This window comes from Haliaeetus leucocephalus, unplaced genomic scaffold (genome assembly GCF_000737465.1).
Source record: "Haliaeetus leucocephalus isolate CR32 unplaced genomic scaffold, Haliaeetus_leucocephalus-4.0 Scaffold406, whole genome shotgun sequence".
NCBI classification, from domain to species: domain Eukaryota; kingdom Metazoa; phylum Chordata; class Aves; order Accipitriformes; family Accipitridae; genus Haliaeetus; species Haliaeetus leucocephalus.
This window is the reverse complement of record NW_010972842.1, coordinates 1700011-1725622: the sequence shown is the minus strand read 5'-3', so window position 1 is coordinate 1725622 and position 25612 is coordinate 1700011. Positions and strand designations below refer to the sequence as shown.

The window sequence follows — 25612 nt, the reverse complement described above, 5'->3', positions numbered from 1 at the left end:
TGTGTCCGCCCCCCCCCCCCCCCTTTTTTTTTTTTAAGAATTCTTTTCTTAAAGCAAGCCAGAAGCTTGTCTTTGTGCAAATAGAAGGAAATCTTCATCAAAATTACTTTGTTTTATATTCGTAAAATAAGAATTAGGTCATTACTGACTGTACTTGATAGCTATATGCCAGTTTACCTTGACAGGAAGAAATATTTGCTTAGATTTATAATTTGATTTATGGGAAATATTCAAAGTAAATTATGCTGTCTGCTGTATATTTATTATAGTTTAAATTTTAAGAACGACTTAATTTGATTTAGAAATGTTAATTTTGAGTAATTACTCTAATACAAAAGCAGCCAACAACATCTGTTTGCATAATCGTGGTGGAGAAAACGTACATTCAGGTTATGGGGAAGACTTTTCATTCTGTCTAACAGTTAAAAAACCCCCAAACTTTAGTGAGAAAATCTTTTTAAAAAGCCTAAGTATGTCCTATTGTGCAGGGACAGTATTGCAAAGTAACTTGCATATGTCATCTAATAATACAGAATAAACAAACTCTGTCGTTTCGTTATTATAGGGATGAAAAGAATGCCTTTGAGCTTATTTGCATAAAGCTTTGTGCAAAATTAACACTTGTCACTGTAGCCTTTTTAGCATTTTAATACCTCAAGCAGGACTGGTTCCTTTGGACATTTCAACCATCCCCAAGTGCTTGATCAGGGACACAACAGAGCTGACCTAATTGTTCTGGCATTTTCAAAGATACTGTAATTTGTACAGATATTGCAATTTAGACCAGTTCAATGAAAGGAAGGTTTTGACACAGCTATTATTAAAATAGCTTGGAAGGTTCTGTTATCACAAAGTTCAAACTGCAGATTCCAGTAATTTGTAAGTTTGGGGTTTACAATATTATACATATTTTGAATTTAATACTTAAACTAAATTGAGATTTTCACTATGATTTAGAATAAGAAGATTAACAAAGTATACTGCATAGGCTGCCTTCTTAAATTGTATTAATTTTACTACCTTTTCCCCCTTTTGTGTCTGATTTAGAATGCAGTGCGTCATAATCTTAGCCTGCACAAGTGTTTTGTTCGAGTAGAAAATGTTAAAGGAGCAGTATGGACAGTGGATGAAGTAGAGTACCAGAAGCGAAGGTCACAAAAGATAACAGGGTACGTTGGTGGTTGGTTTTGTTCAACTGAGTTGTTCTGTAATTCTGTAACCTAAGTGAGTCCTCTGTGTACTACAACCTGACAGACAAAGCGAGCACTTATGTGGAGAATACGTAGCAAGCTAATAGCTATGCTGGTGCATTCTCATCAGTGAGCTAACATTTATTTCATTTTTGTGGTAAACGCTATTTTCTGTACATTCCTTGCCTGCCTGCCTTTCCCATATAGTTTGCTGCAGAGGAAAGCGATAATGGTTTTGTTTTTTCAGTGTGTTTCACCATATGTTTGTCATTTTAATTCCATCTACCATAAGTTCTTCTACTATATATTAAAAATAGCCCTGTGTACATATGTTGCCCATGTGTTAGGGTTTCGTATGCGCTTGTTTTTACTGTAAACCTTTGACAGAAGTAGGGAGTCGTTCAAGGTCATTTTGGAATATAGGTATCATACACTACAGTACTGACCTCAAAAAATATCTTCTTGATGAGGGTAGTATTCATGAGAAGCCTTCACAGGAGGACCTTTGGCATGCTTACTGCCCTACTTTCAAATTAATCCCGTGTCGGTATGACTGGTTCTGTGGATGCTTTTTATTCCTTTAGAGTATATAATTAGTTTTGATAAAATCATTCAGAATACCAAAGGTGCAGAGAGGAAAGCTGGAGGTTTTTCTTTGCAGGAAGGTATTCTGTTTCTGTAACAGATCTGTTTGTAAACAGCCACCCAGCTGACCTCTGGAGTCAACCTAGGCACTAATTTTAATGAAAATACAATTCTGTGGCGATCTAGCATATAGTATTTCTAGTCTGATTTAAATACAGTACGTTTGATTTGCTGGCAACTAACTGATCCACTGTATTGTTCATTTACAGTTAACGTATACATTGTTGTACCCTCACAGTTTCTTGGAAGGGAAGAGTAAGATCGTTTTATTCAGCACCTTAGCGTAGTTGTCTGTAATGTATTCAGATGCGTACCAGTGTTAGTTCAGAAAACCAAAACTGAATGACACAGCAAGCGTAGCCGAGGCAGGTGTTGTACAAAGTTTAAAGCTATCTCTGTCAAATTCTTTCAGTGAGATCAGAACCTTTATGAGTCACTACGGCCCTGCTCTCGGAGCAAATTTCCATGTGGGCCTAATTACAGCAAGATTTTTGCTTTTCTGATGAGAGTAAATCACTGTGTTCTAACGGGTTGAGCCCCTTCACCCCCAACTTCATTTCATTTTTCCTTTTACAACTCTGGTCTTCTGAGCTGAAAAACCAGTCCGTTAACCCAATGAGCCAGCCAGGATGTCTGCCTGTTTTTTAAACTGTGAAAAATCATTTATTTTCAGAAGCCCAACGTTAGTGAAAAACATACCCACCAGCTTAGGCTATGGAGCAGCTCTTAATGCAAGCTTGCAGGTAAAAAATACTAAATTATTCTTTCTTTTCACACACTAGTTATATTCTTATGTGTGGCATATTTAATTTCCTGCTATACTTTGGTCTAGGATTACCTATATTTATGTTGATGTAGACCTGATGATCATTCTAAATACTTGGGTTTATCATCCAAGTAAGTTGTATTACCTAGCACTGCAAGAAGTACTAGTTCTTATTCATGCTACTTTTGATGTGAAGAAGCAAGAAGGACACCCTGTGGCAAAATCTGGAACACTCAGTTTTGCTGCAAATGTTAGATTGATAGAAGCTTTTGCAAATGCATGTGGATATGCATTAATATTTATCCAAGCTGTCATAAATGATTTCACATCATAGTGTTGGGGAACATGGTGCTCATGGCAAAAACTTTAAAGTTTAATTATAATATATAATTTTTATGCAGAAGAGGCAAATGTCAGGACTTTTTTATTTTGAGTTAAGTTCTGGTCATTTTTTAAAGTATAGCAGCTGTCTGCATTCTAAAGGAGCCATACATTGTGTGGAAGGGCATAGGGGTTAAGTGTAATTCAGAGTCAAAAAATGATGTAAAACTAGAAAGTGCTATGAATATCGGAACATATTTAATAATGGAAAATAATGAAACCTGTGTAAGGGAAATAGTAAACCTGGAATACAGATGCTGTTATATTCAGAATGTGAAAATAATGGGAAAATGCACAAAATCCTTCTGACCACCTCTACAACTACCCAAAATGAGCTGCCTTGTATGTGTACGTTCATATGTGCATAAACATTTAGAAGTGATCTGTATAAGTACGGACTAATAATTTTATTTTTACTCTTCATTTTGCTAGGCTGCACTGGCAGAGAGTAGTTTACCATTGCTTAGTAACCCAGGATTGATAAATAACGCATCCAGTGGCTTACTGCAGGCAGTCCATGAAGATCTCAATGGTTCGCTGGATCACATTGACAGTAATGGAAATAGCAGTCCGGGCTGCTCTCCTCAGCCTCACATGTAAGTGCAGTTAGCATCCTCTCAGGAAAAAATGCCTTAGCCTAAGACACAATATTACTCAAAAGGGCTTTGAAACATGGTAAGTGGAACATCTGGAACTATATGTTTGAAACTAAACATTTATATTAAAACATTTCAATAGATGAGTCTTCATTTAGTTTGTAGTAAGATTGGTGTACGTTTTTGGGGTTGGTTTTTTGTTGTTTTTTTTAAATATAAACCTCTTCAACTTGCTTGCAAGCATTGAATGTAATGGGAGGCTGATCTCTGTGGTCATTTTCACAGCCTGGTTTGTAAGGTATAGTCAGAATGTTCATGCTGGAATTAGTTGTAATTTTACCTATGAGTCTCTAAACCATTTATGAACTGTAGTAGAGATATTGCCCATTTATATAAACCGTAAAATGCAAAGTTTAACTGTTGCCCACAGTTTACATAGAAGCCAGTAAAGTGTAACTTTTTGCCTGTCGTATAAATCAGTGTAATTACATATTCAAGTTTAATTACTGGTGCGTCTGTATTGGCAAGGTTTATATGTTATATTTTATGCAAGACTACGATTCCTATTAATATTTAGCAGCTAACTATATCATTAATTACTCTAAAATCTTTCCCCTACCATCTTTTTAATGGAGCTGAGAGAGTGGAAGTATTAAAAATTGATGTATTGTGGATTTCAGAAATGTGTCTGAAGCTCTAGAAATGCCTGGCCTTAATCAGTGGTGTCAAACGTGGCAGTTTCTTGTTTACTAAATAGTAAAACATGTATCTTCGAGGTATTGTTTCCCAGGTTATTTATATAATAATTAGCAGTATGATATCTAAGCAGACTTAGATTTAAGTTTACTGTAGGATGATTTTTAATGTGTGTGTACAATTATGGTCTCTTTTTCTGTGTTCAAGGTAGCTGTTCTGATTTGCCTTTTTTCATTCCATTTTCTCTTTCACGTTTTTAATGTTCATTTTAATTTCTAGAGTGGGATATTTAGCAGTAACAGTAATTGAGACCAAACTCCCCTTTTACTTATGCGCTAGTGTGTGGAGAATCCATTTTGCTCTGACCTTTTTTAGGGGAAATATTTTGCCGAGTTTTTCTTCTTTTGTTTGGCATGTTAATATATCTAAGATCACATAGAAATGTTTATTGTCATGCATTTAATTGTTTTATTGCACATTTATTCTACTTGCCTTTGAAAATAATACACTGTGAACATCCATGTATTTTATCAGGTTCCAAACCATTACTTTTTCAAAATGGAAAAATTTGTCTTTTGGAAGTGTCTTTAGATGTATTAAATAATACAAAAGAAGTAATAAAACTTGAAGTAGAAAGAACATGAATATATGCTCTTGAGAGTAACACTACTCTAAAACAAGTAAAGTGAGCAATCAGACAAAAGTTTTTATATCCCATGCTTTATGCTATCAACCATGCAGTGGGTAGCTTGAGGCCTTTTACTTTTAGCAGTTCTCCTGAGTATGCTAATGCTCTCTTCCTGTATAAAATGCCAAGACAATAAAACTTTAAAGAGCAAACAAGAGTTAGATCATGTGTGTTAAAAACAGCTACTTTACAGAAAAGAATGACACTTGCTATTAAAGTTGTTTTGTAAGTGTTTGGCAGATCTGTTTACATATCCTATGTACTGTCTGCCATTCCGCTGGATAAACTGAGATATCTGTGCATATGATTATGTAGATATGGCTACATTTATAGCTATGTTTATAGCTAAAATACTGCATATTGTAGCAATTCTTGCCTATAAAAAAAGGCAAATAACTTGAGTTACACCCTAACTCAAGATTCAGCCTTCCTCTCTCATTTGTATGATACGTAGTTTGTCCAAACAGGCAGTTTGGGGACTTGCCGTGGTGACTCTTTTGAAACTTGTGCCTACGTGTTGCTCAGTTCTTGACAGATTGAAGCAACAGAAGGAGAATGCCCTGAGGTACCACTGGAGAAAGAGGTTATGCTCATTCAGCCCTTGCACCAAATTTAGTGCAAGATTAGTGGGCTTCCGTGAGGCCATGAACTGTCAACCAAAAGATACGGGCTATGACTAGATACCTGCTCACTTGGGATATTTTGCCTTTTCCTTGCTGAGGGAGCCGAGAATATGAAAAAGGGAATGAATGCCATCTGCAAGGACAAGTCAAGGAAGGGAGAGGCTTGTGCAGGAGGCAGAGGACCAAGGAAGAGGAGAGGCCTCTTCCCTGCCTCCATGACCACGTTGACCAGGGTCCCTCGTTTTTGTTCAAGAGCGTGACTTAAGAAAATGAGAAAAGAACATAGGGAAAGCATGACAGAAGTCAAATAAGTAAGGAATATGGCAAACATTGAAGAGAAATTTTAAATTTTACATTACCTACACAGATTACGTAATCCCGTGGCAGGAGGGGGGTAATGAAAATTAGTTAATAAACTAGAAAAAAAATATATTTTACTGCCACAAGCATCCACTTACTTGTAGCTTCCTGGGAAGGTTCACCCAGGAAGTCTGGGCGTTTCTCCCCTAGAGAAGTGTTCTTGTGGGGGGTCATACTTAGTGCACTCACCTATAAAGTCGGTGGCTCTGTTAATCTCCAAGTAGATTAAACCTCCATCTCCTGATTACCAGGAAAGCGTACTAGCCAGGAGATGGGGAATATGCTGAGCAATTACATTGCCTGCCATCTTGAAGCTGGCACGCAGCCAGGAGCAGTGGAGCGTGGTGTTAGGGAAAGAGGCAAGAGATTGTGTGCAATTTAGAGATCAGAGCATGCAGTTGGGAAGGGGCAGAGTTTGGATTCTAGACGAGCTTCCAGGGAGAGACATTTGTTTGGTATTAGAGCATCAGCAGGAAATACAAAGAGTCCCAGTGACTGTCAAAGCCAAGCATATCACTTAGGCATTTGGTTGTTAGAATTGTACTGAATATCATTTTATCAGATAAATATATGATAGGGGAACTTTTTTTTGGAATGTTCATATTAATTTTTTAGCATAAATTTATCTTTTTGTGTGTGTATGTACAGTGGTCAGTATTTCTGTGCTTTGAGCATGAGAACATTATCAGAGAAATTGATTTCTGTTACTGTAATACCTTAGCTACTCAGTGTCAGAAAGTGGGGAAATTATTCCAGTCTTTGGATTTGAACCTGATACTTCGCATCTGGTTTTTGAAAGAGAGTAGCAAAAGCAGTTAGAGTCATCAACTCAGCCATCTGTGGACGGGTCTCTAACATAGGTGGGTGAGTCAGCTTACTTAGAAAATAGTCACTGTTCATTGACTAGAGAAAGGCAGTAGGTACATAACTTCAAGTAAATGTATAACATTTAAATGCTAGTTAAGTGCAGTGAATCCCAGCCATTGTATTTAGGGCAGTGGCAGTTTAAAAGCTTTACAGTTTTTGCCTTGGGTAATGATATCTAATCTGCTCCATTTCTTACTCTTCTTGAACACTTAAAAATACTGCACTAAGTTTTAGGTGATCAGTATAACCATGGCCTGGTAGTTGGGAAATCTCCTGTATTAATAATTATGTAAAGCATCTGAAATTTTATGCCTCATACCTCCCAGTTTGCATTCCCAGTCTGATGAAAGATGGTAATTCCATGATCCAGTACGCAGCATACCACTAATGGGATCTCAAACCCTAGGTTTACTTTCTGTGTTTCAGCAGTATTAAATCCAAGTTCTGTCTTTGATTGGTCTTTAAATCCAATTCCTGGTAGGTTGATATGGGCACTAAGTGCTCACTTGACATAAATTTTCACTGCGAAAATAAGTTACTTCTTGTGGGCATATATGTTCTGTTCAGAGTTCCAATTTTTTCTAATATCAGTTGTCAACAATCAACATCAGACAATTATCTTTTCATTTAAATCAGTACTTAAGACTGTTTCTTCCTTCATTTTTTGAACATGGACTACTGCTCCAAAATTCCTCGGGGTTTTAGCTGATAAGCAACACGTTTCAAAGTGACAAACACAACAGGAGGTATTTTATATACAAAAAATCATTATTTATGTAGAACTAGGTGCTGCTAATCTTGCATAATAATTGTACGTGGATTTAGTTGGAAGCTCCAGAGTACACACCTTTGGGGTATAAATCCAGACTTCTGAAGTAAAAAAAGAAAGCACAAGCATCTGAAAAAGTGCAACTAAAGCTGCATGATTGTAGGAAACTTTGGATCATCCCCAAAGAAACAACAACATTGGATAAGACATGCAATGATACCTAGGGGGACAATAATGACAATTCATGCATTAGTGATAACACAACTTCTTTTTAACTGGCATGTCATAGCCAGTATACTGCTGAAGAGTTTTGGAGGTATTTGAAAGTCAGTTCCTTCAGAGCCAATAAATTTAGATTCTTAAGTGAACATCGGGATCATAGTGAAATCAACTTTGTGCTATTATTTTTCCTGTCTCTGTTAAATGTTCAAGAGTTCTCACTCTCAGGGATGGAAATGAAGTTCAACTGTGTTTCTGGTCTGTGCATTTGTACTAGATTGATCGCACTTAAGTGATTATTGCAACTGGCACAGACCAGGGTGTTTTATCACAAGAACACTTAGTGCATCTCTTGTCCATGTGTTTGTATTTTGGCAAATGGATCATGCAAAATGCCTTTTTTATAAACTTAGGGGAAAAAGGTGAAATTTTAATCTGCAAAGCTGTTCATAGCAGTTGAGGAAACAAAAAGAAATTGGTCATCAGAAAACTCGGAAAATTGTAGACTGAGAAAATGTAGTCTCACCATAGGAAACAATGGGGTCGTCATGCCATTCTGTTAAAACTCACTGCAGCTTATTTAATAAGGAGTGGGAAGAGTTAGCAAAGGAGATAGGGAAAGCAAATATCCTACTGATGAGGTTTTGTGGAAGGGGGCTGTCGTCATGGTTTTCTCCCTGCTCACGCTGTGTGAGAGTGTAGACTGAGGACAATGCAACTAATCTCTTATATTCTCAAATGACTTATGAAAATAATCTAGTTCCTAACAGCAAATCCAGAATCCTGGAGATAATGGATGTCATTCTAATTACTAGAATTTTAATTGATTGCTTTTTTAAAAAGTACATTGAAAACAAAAAATTTTTTGGAGTCACTTCTTAAATAGTGTATTCATATATCCTCATCTCGTATATGACTCTTCATGTTCAGCTATTGTAGTGCTGTACTCGGTAAGATGGGAATTGTTTGAAGCCAAATGTCAAGACACATATATATCCCATGATCTTTAAAGCTGTTTCTAGAAAATGTTATGTTAGATTGTTGTAAAAAAGAATAACTTTTGGCCAAATGAACAAGAGTAAGAGTCAATCTGAGATGAATTAGAAAAATGAGCTTATCCAGTGTAGTCTTCGTCCTCAGTTCTGTCTGTGAAAAGGTGAGTTCCATCCGTCTGTGGTTTCAGTCACCTTTTCCTTTGTATTCTGCTGTCGTTCCCAACCTTACTTCTTTACCTTTCCCACTCTTGCCCTGACTGGATCATTTCTCTCTGCAGTTCTATCTGCATAATCATCAAACTTGTTTTATTTTTTTTTTAAATTTTTTATCTTTAAATTTTATTCCCAGAGGCAAATATGATTATTCTGCTCTAAGATCATTTACTTTTGAGGTGCTTCAGTTTGAAAGCATTCCATTGTCAGGTCGTTCCCCTATCTGATTATTCCAGTCCCCCACTGTTAAGCTTTCACACCACTTACAGTAGGTTACCTATCATTCCAGTTTTAATCCCTTTCATTCCCTTGTTTCTTTAACTTCATAATGTTCCAATCTCCTGTCTTTCCTTCTCTCCTTTTTTTTTTTTTTTTTTTTATCATTGCATTGTCCCATTTCACGATCTCTTTGCATTTACCTTGGAGGCTTGTTCTGTTCTAGGAGACTGCTATGATCCAAGTTTTGTTCATTGTATAAGAAAATAAACTCTTGAAACACATCAATTAACAGGGATATAACAAGCATTATTAAATAGGTGAGAAGCATGTAATTGAGCGCATGAATGTGGTAGCAGTTGCAGTATTTCTGGTTATCCTTGTTCATCAAAAATGTTTCACCTAATCACATGATATTTTAATGCCTGCATAATTTAATTTCACACATTTTTATTCATAAATCTAACATAAGGAAGATAATGGGGAAAGAGACTTTGTGACAACAATTGATTTTTATTTTTATATGAAAAGAAGAACAGCTAGGAAACAGGATCTTAAAGGTTATAGCTTTTGTCTGAGCGTATTCCCATTGAAAGAAGCTCTATTGTGAGAATATGCAGTGAAATAATTTTGGCTTTGTCTACTGCTGGAAAGCATCTGAAAGTGACAGGCAAGTCCAGCAATCCAACACTTTATGCCACTATTTTCTTAACATTTACAATTTATTTTGCCTTTACTGATTGTATGGATCATGTGATAGTAAACACTCTTGAGTTGTGACTGTGCCTCCCTACTTTCGTACAGAGCAACTTGCGTGTGGGTGCGAATGGAAAAATAAGCAGTGATGTTTTGATTAATAATAGTTTTCACCATTCCCATTGACATAACTTTTCACTTGAATATTTTCCTAAATGTTTATATTCTCCTTTTCTTTTTTATTTTGCATTACTTTACTTTTCAGTTCATTTGTCCTCTACATTTTCCTTCTGTTCATCAATTTTCTTATCTTTCAAGACTGATGTTCCAGTCCTTTATAATTTCCTCTTTAACTTCTTAAATGTTAGATGTCTTTCTTTGGATCAGAAGTTGCTGTTTCTTCTTTACATTATTCCAGCCCCAATTGTTGCTCTTCTATAGTACATTCCCAATGCTCTTGACAAAAAGATCACTCCAGAGATATAGTGCCTTCAGCTGAAAAGTGTCAGATCCCCATAGCATGGCTTGTAGAAGTTGGTAGGCTCCTGTGGGGTTTCACAGAATCTTTTTGGAAGCTTTCTTGCTGAAAACTTTGTGGTACTGCTGTCATGAATTCTCAATGTATAGGCAAGATATTTATGCTTTTCACATAACAGGTCTGTATAAGAAAAGGCAGCATCTTAAATATTGTTACAGACGTTAAAAATGTGAAGTTGTGCAACTAAATCTCTCTGCAGTGTGGTTGTGTAATCCTTAAATTTAGTTCATAGGAGATTTCTGTCTTTGTACAACACAAAAGCTGAGATGATAGTGCCATTAACGTATATTTCTAGAACTGCACATACAGTTATGAATTTTATCCACTTTTGTTGATTGCACTTGGATTTTGAGTAACTGTAATATTATGAGCCAAAATTTTTGGAAGTGGACTCTCTAGATATTTTTTTATAAATAAACTTGTCCAAAATGTGTCTTTACATTTACGTATCGTGTAAACAGTTAGATAAAAACATACAATTATATCCAATTGGTAATGTTTATACCAGTAGCTTAAATTAGGGTACGTATATCCAAGCAAAGATTCATTGAAAAATATAGGACATTATGCTGAGGAAGTGTTATTATTTGACTATTATTTAGTCTTCAGAATTTGTAGGAAACTCTAGGCACTTTATGCATATTAAAAGACTAAAAAATTCAATGCTTTTTTTTTTTTAAAAGAATTTATAGAAAGGCTTCATCTCAGGGTGAACCCCTGTGTGTAGGTCACATCAAAGTAATCAAATCTCAAGATGGCTAAAGATGTGATTATACCTGGTAAAGTCCATATACAAAAGCAGTGTTCACAATCTTCTGGCAACGTGCAGTTGGGAAAATGCACTCTTGGCATTTAACAGCAGTCTGTTTAGAATTTAGATTTAGAACAGTGCTGGGAATGCATATGAGTAGTACAGACCCTGATGGAGTCCCTGTTAGGGTTATAACTGCAGGTATTCCAGTGGTTTTCTCCAACTAAACAACAGTATTAAAAGTGTATCTTAAATTAGGCTGAACAAATCCAGTAGTCTTCCTCCTTTACCTAGACTTACCAAGTTCATTTGTTCCACTGTACCCATTAATAGAGGTTTAATGATGTTGCAGAGCCTTTGTATGATCGTGGCCTCTCACTAACCCTTTTCAAAGACTTCCATAAGCTTCTGATTGAGATGGATAAGGGGAAATGTTTCTTTGATGCAGTATTATGCTGTGATAGTAGTACTCTGGGTAATTAGGGGCTTCCCCCAACTTGATTTTTATTTTTCTTTATGTTTCCCCTCCTTTTCTTCATTCCTTGCAAATTTGGCATTATCAGACATCATAGCTGAAAAATGTTCTCAGAGCTTTTATCTCCTCTTGTTCTAAGAACACAGGAAATGAGAGTCATGTTGTGGGCACCTCTGTCATACAATTCCTCTCCTAAAATTATCGTAGTCCATCTCAAATTTGAAAGCCACTGCGGAACTTCATTCCTTTGATGATTATAAGCCACATTCCAATTTCCAGGCTAAATATATTCCAATTTAGTTTCACTGATATATGTCCTAGCTTACATAGTCTTTCTTACTCTTCCTCTTTGTTTCTCAGATGTGTTCTAGAGAGCACACTGTGAACTTCGAATCCTCATTTTGGTAGACCAAACAGGCTCTTTCTGATACAGCAAACTGCCCATTCTCCCCATCTTTCTAGTAGCTATTCCATAAAACTACTCTGGATTTATTTTCATGTGCAGGTGTTAACAGTTTTTTGAAGCATTCCAGATGTAGACATATATAATGTGTTTCTTCCTTTTCTCTTTCTTATGGGGAAAAAACATATTTTAGCTAAATTCAGCTAAACTGTTGTAGTTTATTTTTATAGTACGGTATTAAAGGATGGACTGAGGGCCTTGTTGTGATAAGTGCTGTACAAAGCCAAAACAAAAAGGATTTTCAAATCCCTGCCCCAAACTCTTGCAGTCTTTAGTTAGTAATTGAATTGTTTAATTTTTGAGAAGTGTCTTCAGATGTAGTTTGAAGGGAAGCTGTATTTTACTTACACTACTGTCCCCATGTAGAATAGCACCAGGCTTTGTTCAGAGAAGTGTTTGACACAATGCCAGCTGGCATTAGACTGCCCTATAGGTACATTAAACCAAAAGGTAAACCATGACTGGTAGCAGTGAAATACCTTGAGATGAGCACCCATCAAGTAGTGTTCTGTTACTATGCACACCCTTTTATTCATGGCATCATGAAAGAAATAATTATGCTTTTGTATCCATCTGGAGTTACTGGAATTACAATTTAAAACATGTATTTTTTTGTTTTGTAGCTAGACATTTACAGAAGTAGTAACTAACAATGTATTGCCCTGAATATATTTCGTTCAGCTGGAATATACTGCCCTGTGAAGCAAGAGTCTGCGTTAAGCACAGGCCAAAGTATGCGGTGAAGAGACAGGATATGTTAACCTAGGCTCTGTGATATCCCCGATACGTCCTAATTAGCTCAGTCTGCAGGCAGACTATATTTGTGTTTTCTTGCAGTGAAAAAAAACAAAATAAAAGATCAATGCTCCAAGAAACTTAGCGTATGAAAAGGAAATACTTTGGTAGCACCCTGCTGAAAATTTTGAAACTTACCCATCAAGCATACCTATCAATCAGCGTTTTCAGTGAAGACAGTTCCAGAAGAAAAAAATGTACCATGCCTAGGTGTAAGTGTAATGCTATTTAATCCCTTGCTGCTACATTAGAACAAAATGTTTAGGTGCCACTGTGGACAAACGTTGATGATTAGCTTATAAAATCTCATAAAAGTGTGCTGGAAGTGTTAGTAAAAGGATATTATTTTCAGCCTTTTTGTCCCACTCTATCTGATCAGCTCTATGTTTTCCAAGATAGCAGAGTTTTACTGATGTAAAAGTTTTCAACAGAAATAGAAAAACAATTTTGTATAGCCTGTATTTGTATGAAGATGTATAAAAACCACACATAGTACCGTCCAAATTCTCGCTCAGCTTTTTCTGGATCATTGAATACCTTTCCAGATTTTGCACAGAGAACATTTGCCTGCTCTAACCCACAACTAACACTGAGATATTTAGTTGTTCCTGCTACGTTTCTGTGTAACTGGTACACTTTTTAAAACTTCCCAACCATTAGATACTACAGAGCCTGCCAGATCCACAGCCTCTTTTCTTAAACTTTGCTGTTTTCAGGCTTGGTCTTTTTCGATGGTTCTTCAACAACCCCCAGAATATTCAGACACTCAAATCTCTAGTACTTTGTCATTTTCCTTTGAATTTTTACATTAAAAATTTCTGTGCTCTTTTTCCCTAATCCTCTTCTTTGTTTAGGTTGTTAACTTTTGACGTTTGAACTAGATACAGTTGACGGTTTGAAAGACTTGAGAGGCCTGTGCCCTAAGCTAATTTCTAGTCAAGTTTCTACTTTTTTGTGGTTCTGTCACAGAGAAAATACATTTATTTAGATACCAAAGGGAGCAAGCCAATGTCAAGGATGGGAATTTTAGTAAGACTCGTTAGAATCAGAAAATCTATGTTAATGTCATCTTCTTAATCAGAACTTGATTCCTAAAAATTTTGATCCTGTAAGAAGGGCTAATTTTGCATAAGTTTTGAGCCTCATTTGCTATTTAAAGAAAATATATTGTTAATATGTTGGTTTTCCAGAAAGATCCTTTCTTTATCTACAGTTCAAAGATTTTATCTGATTGTTTTTGTAGTAGGTATTATTAACTTTCATAGCTGATAATATATCAATGCAGATAGGGTATCCTTATTTACTGTCTTGGCATTTTCTTGCCAAGTTTTTTTAAAAATCAACACAAAAAACCAACAAAACAAAACAAAAACCAGCATGAAGACCTAGTCAATTTAATTATCAGTTTCATCATCTAAGGAAAAAATCTCTATGTTTTCATTACCCATTTTTAATCAACAATTTTTTTTTTATTGTTAAAGGGTAATGAAATTGTCATGTGGGTATCAACAAATCTGTCAATTTATTCTCTAGATATTTCTCTGTACAATATTTATTTCTTTGTACAAAGCTAAAAGGAAGAGGAGGACGTGTTGGTTGTTGGGTTGGGTTTTTTTTTATTTTCAACATTTTTTCAACTTAGAGTTATTACTATAAAGCTAAAATTCTTCAAAAAACTTGTTTTGCATGTTTTCCTTTTCATTCTGATTTGCCACCAATGTCCATTTTCAAACTTTGCTCAGAGTAGAAACTGCAAGTTTTAGCTGTCCCTAATTTAAAGTGAACGAGTTTGTATTTTGATGTGCTTTGGCAAGGCCGAACTGGTAGGGCAAGTAGCACCAAACACTATCTCCAGCCACTTTAGGAACAAATGTATTGTGTATTTTGTAGATAAGCAGCACAAAATCATCCCTGTGTTGGGAGATGCCTATGGTAGAGAAAGGAAAAAGGAGAGGTTTGCTCCTAATCTCCATGAATTAATGGCTGTCTGGCTTCTGCAGTGTGAGGGTCAATATCTGTTAAAACATTTTCCTGTAGAGTAATGGCAGATGGCATCTCAAAATTATTGATTACTTACATATTTTAATCGTGTTAAAATAGTTAATAAATTAAAAAAACACAGCTCATTAGCTGTGTAACTTACTGAGGATTTTAAAAACTTTTCTTTAGCAGTAGCTCTTTGTATTGTTAGAAGAAATTAGTAGTGAGTTAACTGTAGTGATAAAATGATCATAAATATGCTATATTAAATTGGGTGACCCTTAAGTATGAGTAAGGTGAACATTTGATTTTTCCTATGTTTTGCTTGTTTCCATATTCCTAGTGTATCACTATTACTTATCTCCAGGCTGCTGCTACTCTCATGTTGACTTCATTGGCAGCTAAATATAATCAGTTCAAAGTATTCCTATAATTTTTAATGTTTCCTCCTACAGATGTATTTACCATGCCATAGGTCACTTCTGTTGTTGTTTTCTGGATTCTGCTATATTGTTTTTGAGATGAGTGATTAACAGCTAAAAGTTAGTCAAGTACATTGAACATATGACTTGAAGTGAGGGCCTACTATAAATACATAAACGTGTTTTATATTATTGTCACTGTCATTATTGTCTCCTACTTAGTCTAACGTACTGTGTTTGACTTCTTAAGCAGAGGCACCATTGAAGGATTTGGAATAACATATTTCCCAAGTGGTTACAGCAGATAAATGTATATGGGTAGTTTATTTTCTTCCTTTTATTTGTCAACAGTAAATTGATCTGCCATGGATTGTCAGCTTTGGGTTTTTTTTTCACATTTTTACATACGACTAATCTAAATATATTGTGTTGTTACCTCTGTTTATATCTTCTTCTGGGGTATTCATAATTATATTCAAAGTAGAAATCAAATGTAGGATCTTAGAGAATTCTCGCTGTTAACGTACCTCCATGTTGTGAAATAATCTTTTGTTCTTCCTTCATGTAACTGGTTTTATTACTGGCAAATCTTTACGTCTAATTTTAGTATGAGTTAGATTTTTTGAAGTTTCTCACAGGAATTTGTTATTCCACCTCATTTGTCTAGTAGAAAAATACATGGTTCACTCTGTGTATCACCTTTGGTTATTCCCCCTTTTCCCCAAGCGTTCTGTCAGATGCATTGCGTATTTCACTTACATCTTCTGCTGTGAATAAACTTCACAAGTGAAATCATGGCCCTAATGAAGTCAAGGGGAATTTTGCCATTGACTTAAATGAGATCTGGATTTCATCCCAGGAAACCATTTGTCTTCATGTCTTTGGCTTTCCCTCATTTCTTATTCTGCCTTCAGTCACTCCTAATCACTCCTAATCTCCATCTGATATTTCTCGTGACTGCTTACAGCCCTATTTCTCAATTTTAGTTCATTAAAATCTTTTTTTTCCAGATAAGACAAGGAGTCCTCCCAGATCTGAAATCCTTTTATTAGATCTTTGAAAATTTGTACAGTCTTAGTAGTCTACAACACTAGCAAAATTGCTAATATTGAAATCCAGAACCTTTTTATCTGTGCAAATACAAGCAAGAAAATATTTTCTTAGTTGTGGCAGGACTAATTGGGAATGCCCTGTTAACCAATAAGCTTCTAAGGGATTTTTAAAAAGGTTTGGGGGTTTTTTTCTGTTAATAAAAGTGTAATGTCTTAATATTTTCTGCTATCTGTATTCCCCTAAAATCCAAGAGATAGAGATAAAACCACCTTTTCTTTTAGGATTTTTGACATTAAACTGCCTTCTTAATCCTTTGTACCTCCTTTTCAGATGCTCTATATAGCTTGTGACATATTCTTCTCTTTAAAATAGCATCATGTGTTCACTTAATTCAGATTTTCGGATAACAATGAGTATCTGCCTGCTGTCCCCTTCCCCTCTGTTATTAGAGATACATAGGCACTCAGAGTAGCTTTCCTCTGCCATGTTCATGCTAGATCTTCACATCCAATTAATAATTGTTCTTACCTTTTATTCTGGTCTTCCGTTGCAATATCTGGGTATACTGTCATTTCTCCTGGGACATAAGAATATGCTGGGACCTGTCCTGTTTAACATCTTTATTGATGTCCTGGAGGATGGACCTCTTTCTCATCAGGTTTGCAGATGACATCAAATTCGGGGCAACAGTTGATATGCATAAGGGTAGATTGCCATTCAGAGGACCCGCATGGGCTAAAGGACTGGGCCAGGAGGAACTTTATGAAATGCCATGCCCTGCGCTGAGGAAGGAAGGTCCCCTTGCAATGATGCAGACGAGGATGGCCCGGCTGGGGAGCTGCTTTGCTGAGAAGGCGCTGGAGGTATTGGCAGAGAGCGAGGTGAGCAGGAGCCAGCAGCGTGCCCCGGCGGCTGAGGAGGTCAGCGGTGTCCTGGGCTGTATTAAGCACGGCAGAGGGTCAAGAGATTGAGGGAAATGATTATCCCCCCCTTATCAGTACTCATTAGACCACACCTGGAATACTGTGTCCAGTTTTGGCACCTCAAATATAAAAGATACAGCAGTAAACTGGAGCGAGTTGGTGAAAAGGCCACCAAGATGGTCGGAAGCAGGAGGAATTGCCCTGTGAGGAGAGGCTGAGGGAGCTGAGCTTGATCAGCCAGAAGAGGCGGCTTTGAGGGACCTGACCCTCAGTACCGACGGGGAGATTAGCAAGAAGACAGAGCCGGGCTCTCCACTGTGGTGGTAGGCTGAGAGACAGTGGGCGTTAAGTTAAAATGAGAGATTCAGACTGGGTATAGAGAACTCTTTGCTCATGAGGACAGTCAGGCAGTGAGTGGGGTGGTTGCCAAGGAAGTTGTATAGTCTACATCCTTGGAGGTTTTCAAGACCCAACTGGGTAAAACCCTGAGCAACCTGGTCTGACCTTGTAGCTGTCCCTACTTTGGCCAGGACGTTGACCTAGAGATCTCCTGAGGCCCCTTTGACCTGAATTATCCTGTGATCCTAGAGTGTGTTTCCATAAAGACAACACAATGAGAGAGTGAGCAGAAGCAACCTAGCTTTTTCGCAACCAAGCTCAAGGAGAAAGATGCTCTGGATTTTGTTTTACAGAGACCAGTGAAGTCATATCAAGTGCTCACTGAAGGGATGGATCTTACAAATAACATATAGCAACAGCTGAGTTTACATCTTTTTAAGGTATCACAAAAGAAAAATTGTGTTTACAAGATCAGGTTTGTGCAGTTGGTAACAATGGGGTTTGTGTTGGGGTTTTTTTTTTCTTCTCTGAGGGCCTCACCTTTTATCTTAAAATAATTGAAGGGAAGGCATGAAGAACACTAGCTTCTTTTACAGTGACTGATAAAATTTTATTAACACCTATTATAAATAGGGAAGCAAGTCTCTAGTCTTGGAGGTTGGAAAAGCAATAATAGACTTGCACATTCTTACTTGCTCCTACACCTTCCTTGATGCGCCAGAGGCACTTTGTGACCATTGATCATTAATTCCATCTTACACCATCTCCTCTAGTGATGAACTAAAGACGACAAACTTTAGTGGCCTAATTAATTATTCCAGGGCACTCTTATCTCCTGTCAGAGTCTGCAGCAGTGCCTGCCAGCTAGGGCTGTTGCCTCTACTTTCCATCACCAAGTCAGTGCAACTCCCAACTCCACCATGGTAGATTTGAAATCCTTGGTGATGGATAAGATGATAGATATGATAAGAAGTGTATTTGAAGGTATTTTTTGTACTTCAGTGTTGCATTTGAGAGAAGAAGAGGTTGCTACTTCCCTTTTTTTTTTTCTCAGCATGGCTTTTAGAAGGCCCAGGGTGGAAGGGTGTAATTTGAAAGTGGCAGGTTGACAAAGCGCATCCAGAAACGCCCCCATTGAGGAGCAGTGCTTGTATAGGCATCACATCTCCAGTCGTCTTCCACCAGGATGGTGCAGCTTCACTCTCTCCTTAGTGAAATGAGATGGCGCACCCTCAGCTGTGACAGTAGGACCTTCCTCTCTTTCTTGCTTGAAGCTAGAGATTTGCATATAGGCATTATTTATCTAGAAATAATAGCACTTCTTCAGCATTTCAGTGTAGGTGATAAATACATGGGGGAAGTGATTCCTGATGTTCAAGGAAAAATAATAATGGATTCCGTGACAGTTGTAGCATTACTGAATTTGTATTTAATTACTTGTCTAATACTCTTTCTTCCCCTTCTCAATATTTGGATTAGTATCTCCCTAAATGGCTGTACATATTCACATCAATAAACAGTTCACTTCTAGTTAAGAAAATTAATAAACTTTTTATAATAGCGTGAAATTGTAAAGAAACAAAGTAATAGAATTAGATATCTTGAAAATACTGTAGGATTTGAGGATTTGCCTCCATTTGCCTACCAAAGCATAAATATAAAAATTCTAGATCTGAAACAGTGGATTGGAAAGGAGAGCTTTTCTTTTTAAACTGCTATAGGATATCCTACAGACCTAGAGCTGTACTGGCAAGATGAGATACAGTTCTTCCTGAGGAAATACTAGTCCAGATCTACTAGAAAAAAGAAAAAAAAAAAAGGGAAAACAACCCAACAAAGAAACAAGTCAGTTACTACTCTGTAATATAGTGATTATAATTTTACCAAATAATATTTGGTGAAAAATATTTTCATAGAAAAGTGTAACGGAAGTCACAGCTTTAAAAATATTAAGTCAGAGAGAAATAGAAGTTGTAAATAATATGTGTTCCAACAGGTTAAACTAGCAAAATATTTTATATAATGTTAGATGTTATCACAAAAAAAAGTCTTTAGAAAGTCAAGACACTTCAGATAGAAATAAAGATTAAAAATGTTCTTCAAACACTTCAGATGTACAGAAGGAATTAGTTTGGCCACAGTATTCTTTGTGCTTTTGTAGCTTACTTTTTGAGATGGATCCAAAAATTTTCAGACTTCCACAGTTTGAAGAATTTTGTAGCTGTGGATCTTTTTAATATTTTCTCCCAAAGTATACACGGAACACTTTGTGTAGCTGAATCAAAATTGCACATGTACTTTAGGATGCCTGTAGCACAAAAGAATTGAGGACAGTCTGGGTAATAAGTAAAAATGTAAATAAAAATTGCAGATGTCTAACATTAAAAGTTACACTGGAAATGTGGACTTCTATAAAAGATATTGTGTTACACAAATATAATGTTCTGTTTTGTTCTTTTCATATACTGAAGCATGGTCAATGTAATGGAAGTAAAGATAGTGGAGAAATAGTACAGTTGGAAGAATATCTGCAGACAACCAATTGGTTTTGAAGATGTAATGTTTGTGGGCTTAAGGCTTTCTACAGAACTGTGAGGAAGAATGGGTCAAACTGTACATCATTTGTTTTGGGAAATGGTGGAAGTTGATTGGCAGCTACCAAGTTTTGTTTTGGTTTATTTAACTTTTAAAAATCTTTATTAATTTAACAGGCAAACAAAATCTTAAAAGAAATAATCAACATAGGCTGTCATACCACGTATGGCTTAAAAATCTTTCAGTCCCAAAGATTCCCTTGGGAAAACTTTCTTCAGCTAAGTTCCAGAAAATTCATCATCTTTATATACTTCTACATGAAGTCACTAGGAAAGCTAGTGAGTCAATAGTATCAAAATTAGCCTCATAGAAAATAAGCCTGGGAGGGACTTCAAGACATGATCTAATTTGTTGCCCTTTGTGCCTTTGAATACCAAAGTAAAAAACTCTGTAGGGTTACTAGGTGCCTAAGTCACCATAGCAATGCAAAATACTTTCAGCTGCAACCCAGCCAAAAAAAAAAAAAAAATAAAATCACCCTTTCAAGATTTCAGACTGATTATTGCACCCCCTGTGTGCACTGCAAGATTTAAAAAAAATTACATGACTTGCTGCAAACCATACACTTGGCTACAAAGCTCACAGTAAGCACATTGACCTAGGCAGCTTTTCTCTCTCAACATCTACCCCCTCTTCACTACAAAGCCAAAAGCAAAGTCTTTTCAGTGTCAGTCATTACATTGACTTAAGTGTCTGAGAGACTGCATCTCTCTCAATCATGATGTCCCACAGCACTTTCCCTTAAATGATTTTAGCAGAACATTAAAGATTTTGGGTGGGTATGGGCAACAATGTTTAGAGGACCCAGATCTAAATGGCAGTTTGTTCCACTGGGAATCCTGGATGGGTTGTGGCACTTCCCTGGTGACTTTCAGAATTAAACACCAAACCCCTTGCATTTTTTTTTTCCTTTTTTACATATACAAATGAGAAATTAACTAATTCTTTTTTTCCTTCCCTAGAATTGGATGAAAGAAATACAGGGAAACTTAAATTGTTACATCTCTGGTTTGGAAGAAGGGAAGGGTCTCTGTCGTAACTCAGTGCTGATGGTTATAAAAGGCATTGTCTGACTCTGTATTTTTTCCAAAGAAAAGTATTTTCTATTCAAAGCCTGGAATAAGCACTATTTCTACTAATCAAATCCAAACCTTGCTTATTGTAATTATTTATATTTTGTTGTCCTGTGTTCTCATTGCTGTTTTCCTGGATTTGGTATCCCCTTATATTAAAGCTGATGTGACGTGAAACCTCTGTAGAAAACATGCTATCCATAATTGAGAATATTTTATCAAGTATCTTTTCTCCTTGTTGACACCAGCTCAACTCAGTTTAATTAAGAAATCATGTACTTGGTTATAGGATCTGGTTGTTTTCTTGTCAGCAACAGCACACGTTCTAATGTTTAAAAGTTGAATGTAACACTTGTTTTGTTGCTGTTGCCTAGAATTTAGCAGGATCTTAGTAGCTATTATACTAAACAAGTTTTCCCAAGGCAGGATCAGGCTTATCTTGTGCAAAACTCGGAAGACAAGTTCACCTTGTATCAAACAAGTTGTTGTAAGCTTTGGGAATTTGGCTCCATCTCTAAATATTTGGAAGTTACTTTATACATTCCTTCCTAGTATATATTTATCCTTCAGCTGCCTGTCCTGTTATCTTTCTTTTTCCTTTGAAGCCTCAGAGCTCTTCTCCAGCAGCCTACAAACAGTCTTCATGAGGCCTCTCTAAGTGTCCAGCAAGTGTTACCTGTCTCTTGGCACCTAGCAGTCGTTCCAGTTAAATGTTATAAATAATGATGTCTTTAAGGATATAGTATACATTTGAGAACATGAGAATGTGAAGTTGCAGTTTGCCAGTTGCAGGAGTGGGAGAAAAATCTCCATGTAAAACTGTAAAGCATGTGGAAAAATGAATGTTTGAGGCAGACGCAGAGACAGAGGAACTTCATGTCCTGTGATGTATGAGCAAGGAAGACGTAATGTATTGAGCAGGCAGCTCTGCAAGTTACTAGAATCCTTCTTTTATATTACAAAGTTCTCTCAAAGAGTTTCATTTTGAAAGTGCTGGGGTACAAGGAAAATTTTCTTTTATAACAGTAGATCCACCATTTGTAAAGAAGGTGATCCATGGAAATAAGTATGTTCATTTGTTTATAACTTTACCAAAAAGTTCTTTGAAATAATTTAGCATTGCCATACTTTATCTTTGCTGCTGCTGCAGGCATCTCCTCACCTTCTGTTTGTTACACTGCCTTGTTAGTCCTGAGCTCAGGTAGAGGTGTAGCTTGCCAGCACTTGTTCAATAGGAGACAGCCATTTTGATGAGGACATTTGGACATGATGTAGTAATAATACTTGCTAAGAGATCATCAGACCTTTATTCTACCAGAGTTACCAATGACTGAACTTAATTCTCACAGATGTGTGTCTAACCTCTTCATAAAGGCCTCCAAGGATGGGGACTGCAAGGCTCCCCAAGCTACCTGATCCAGTAGTTCACTGTCTGTACTAATTTTTAACTCCAGCATCTGACCTGTTGCTCTTTCCGTAACCTAAGACACCGTTCTTTCAGCCTTTCTTCATATAACAGGGTTTTCTAAACCTCTACCTGGATTTTCTCAAGTTGCCACATATTTGAAATCTCATCATCTTCACCAATGTGCTTGCATTACCTCCCATCTTGTTGACATATGCGAAGTTAATAAACATGCTCTCTAGTCTGTCTTCTATATCATTAATAAAAAATACTGACTAGTTCTGAACCCAGGACTGGTCCATCAAGGAACCATACTAATCTTTGTTAAAATACAGATTCCAATTATGTAGTAGATAAGTTTTGATCAGAAGTCAGAAATCACTAGGCTATGACCTGTTGTTAGGATTTATTTGAATAGCATGTTTATTAATAAAAAGACATGGCATATATAAATATTCCTTCAGAATTTATGTTTAAATACTCAGCACTTCACATGGGAATTTGTCCTTAGTACACTGCTCCCATTGTATAACAAAATGGTAGTGTAGAATTTTGCAAATAAATACATTTAAATATATATCGATCTATTGAAACACACGGACACATACATATTTTCGTATTAGTTACAAATACCAATCTGAATATTTTGTTTTCTGTGTACAATAAATGTCTTGGATATACCGTACCATACTGAAAGTCTTCAAGGTAAGAATGTATTCAGCAACTTAAAAGGTGGGTGTTCAAATCTTGTTTTGCTTATGGAAAAGAAAAAAAAAAGAGGGTTGATTTTCCTATATATTTTGTATAGTTGATTCGTCCTCAAAACATACATAAAATACTATAAATGTAAGATCCTTTACATCTCTAACCAACATGCTTCAAGTTTGCTTTTCAACCTTTGATTTCAAAAAACAAACTCTATAGAGTTGAGAGAAATGTTAGTTTCAAAAGCCTATGTGTTATTCCTTGTGCTTACACTTCCAGAAAGAGTTGTTTGTATGGCAGTGTTTGCTATGAGCTGTACTCTTAAGCTGCTGACAGAAAAGTCTATGAAATTTATTTTTGCGTGGACAACTGAACTGCTTGGGTTTGGTCTTGATTTACTGTTGATCTGGACGAAAGTATAGTTGACAAAAATGGAAATTTTGTATTCTGATTAGTCTTCTAAGCTATTAATTCTTCCACAGATTACTTATTAAAATAATCTTTGAACTGTCCTTCCAAAAAAGAGGTCCTCAATACTAAAAAATTACAGCACAAGAGGAACTAGTATCTTAATGTGTGGTACATTTTTAATGGATATTTCTTGTTATCCTCCCTGTTTGTACAGTGGCTGCACTCCAACCACAGAAATGTAATAAAAACAACCTGGACACCACCCTTAAAGGAACTGAACTCATTTGGTAAAAAAAAAAAAAAAGTTCTGTAGTCAGAATTTTTTAAGCATGGAAAGAAAAGCATAGCAACGAATCATAAAATGGTTTGGGATGGAAGGAACACTTAAAGATCATCTAGTTCAACCCCCGTGCCATAAGCAGGGATATTCTTCATTAGATTATGTTGCTGAAAGCCCCATCCAACCTGACTTCAAACACTTCCACTGATGGGGCATCCACAACTTCTCTGGGCAACCTGCTCCAGTGTTTTACCACCCTCCTTGTAAAAGATTTCTTCCTTATATCCAATCTAAACCTAAACTCCTCAAGCTTAAAGATGTTGCCCCTTTTTCTGTCACTACAGGCCTTGGCAAAAAGTCTCCATCTTTCTTACAAGCCCCCTTTAAGTACTGAAAGGCTACAGTAGGTTCTCCCAAGAGCCTTCTCTTCTCCAGGCTGGACAACTCTGGCTCTCTCAGCCTTTCTTCATAGGAGAGGTGTTCCAACCCTCTGACTGTTTCTGTGGCCTCCTCTGGAGCCGCTCTAGTAGGTCCAAGTCTGTCTTCTACTGGGAACCTCAGAGCTGGACGCAGTACTGCAGGTGGGGTCTCATGAGAGTGGAGTGGAGGGGCAGAATCACCTCCCTCGACCTGCTGGCCACGCTGCTTTTGATGCAGCCCAGGATACGACTAGCTTTCTGGGCTGCGAACGCACATTGCTGATGCCCATCTAATTTTTCATCCACCAGTATCCCCAGGTCCTTCTCTGCAGGGCTGCTCTCAATCCCTTCATCCCCCAGTCTGTACCGATTTTGACTATTGAGGTTCGCCCTGACCCAGGTGCAGGACCTTGCACTGGGCCTTGTTGAACCTCTTGAGGTTCACCTGGGCCTCCTCCTCCAGTCTGTCAGGGTCCCCCTGGGTGACATCCCTTCCCTCCACTGAATCAACCGCCCCACTCAGCTTGGTGTCGTCGGCAAACTTGCCGAGGTACACTAAATCCCACTGGCTGTGTCATTGGTGAAGATACTAAATAACATTGGTCCCAGTACGGCCCCTCAAGGGACACCACGGATGAAGCAATATGCTCAGTATACCGGTACACAAAATGCAATTTATTGGGAGCAACGTAGGGGACAGAATATTGTAATAACAGTGTTATGGCATCTGGAAGTGATTAATGTAGTATTATATCATGATTAAAAATATTGAAGACTTCCATCAAAAAATTAGTCACAATTCTGAAGAAAATATCTGAAATTGGAAGCTTAAATGGACTTCAGAAGGTCTCTTCAATGCTAGAAATGTTTGAAAAAAGATACTAAATGAAAAACCCAACCTTATTAAAGGTCCCTTAAATCTCAAGGCACACAGTTATTTGTGCTGCCTTAAAAGGGATGAATGGGTTTTCTCCCCCTTTCAGAAGACACTGTTCAAATGTTTTTCAGCGATAAAAGTAATTTCTAAATGACCCTGCATTCCCTTGCAACATATCTCCCAAACAA

The 25612-nt window shown here is 36.9% G+C and overlaps 1 protein-coding gene across 15 annotated transcripts in view; it reads left to right on the top strand.

Moving 5' to 3' along the window:
- FOXP2 (forkhead box P2) overlaps positions 1–25612 on the top strand; it is a 192548-nt gene that overhangs the window by 160908 nt on the left and 6028 nt on the right. For all 15 annotated transcript variants that reach the window (XM_010574012.1, XM_010574011.1, XM_010574010.1 and 12 more), the window contains 3 exons: positions 1048–1169; positions 2509–2578; positions 3415–3578. In XM_010574012.1, coding sequence (XP_010572314.1) covers positions 1048–1169; positions 2509–2578; positions 3415–3578 — 356 coding nt within the window. The remainder of the gene's footprint in view (positions 1–1047; positions 1170–2508; positions 2579–3414; positions 3579–25612) is intronic.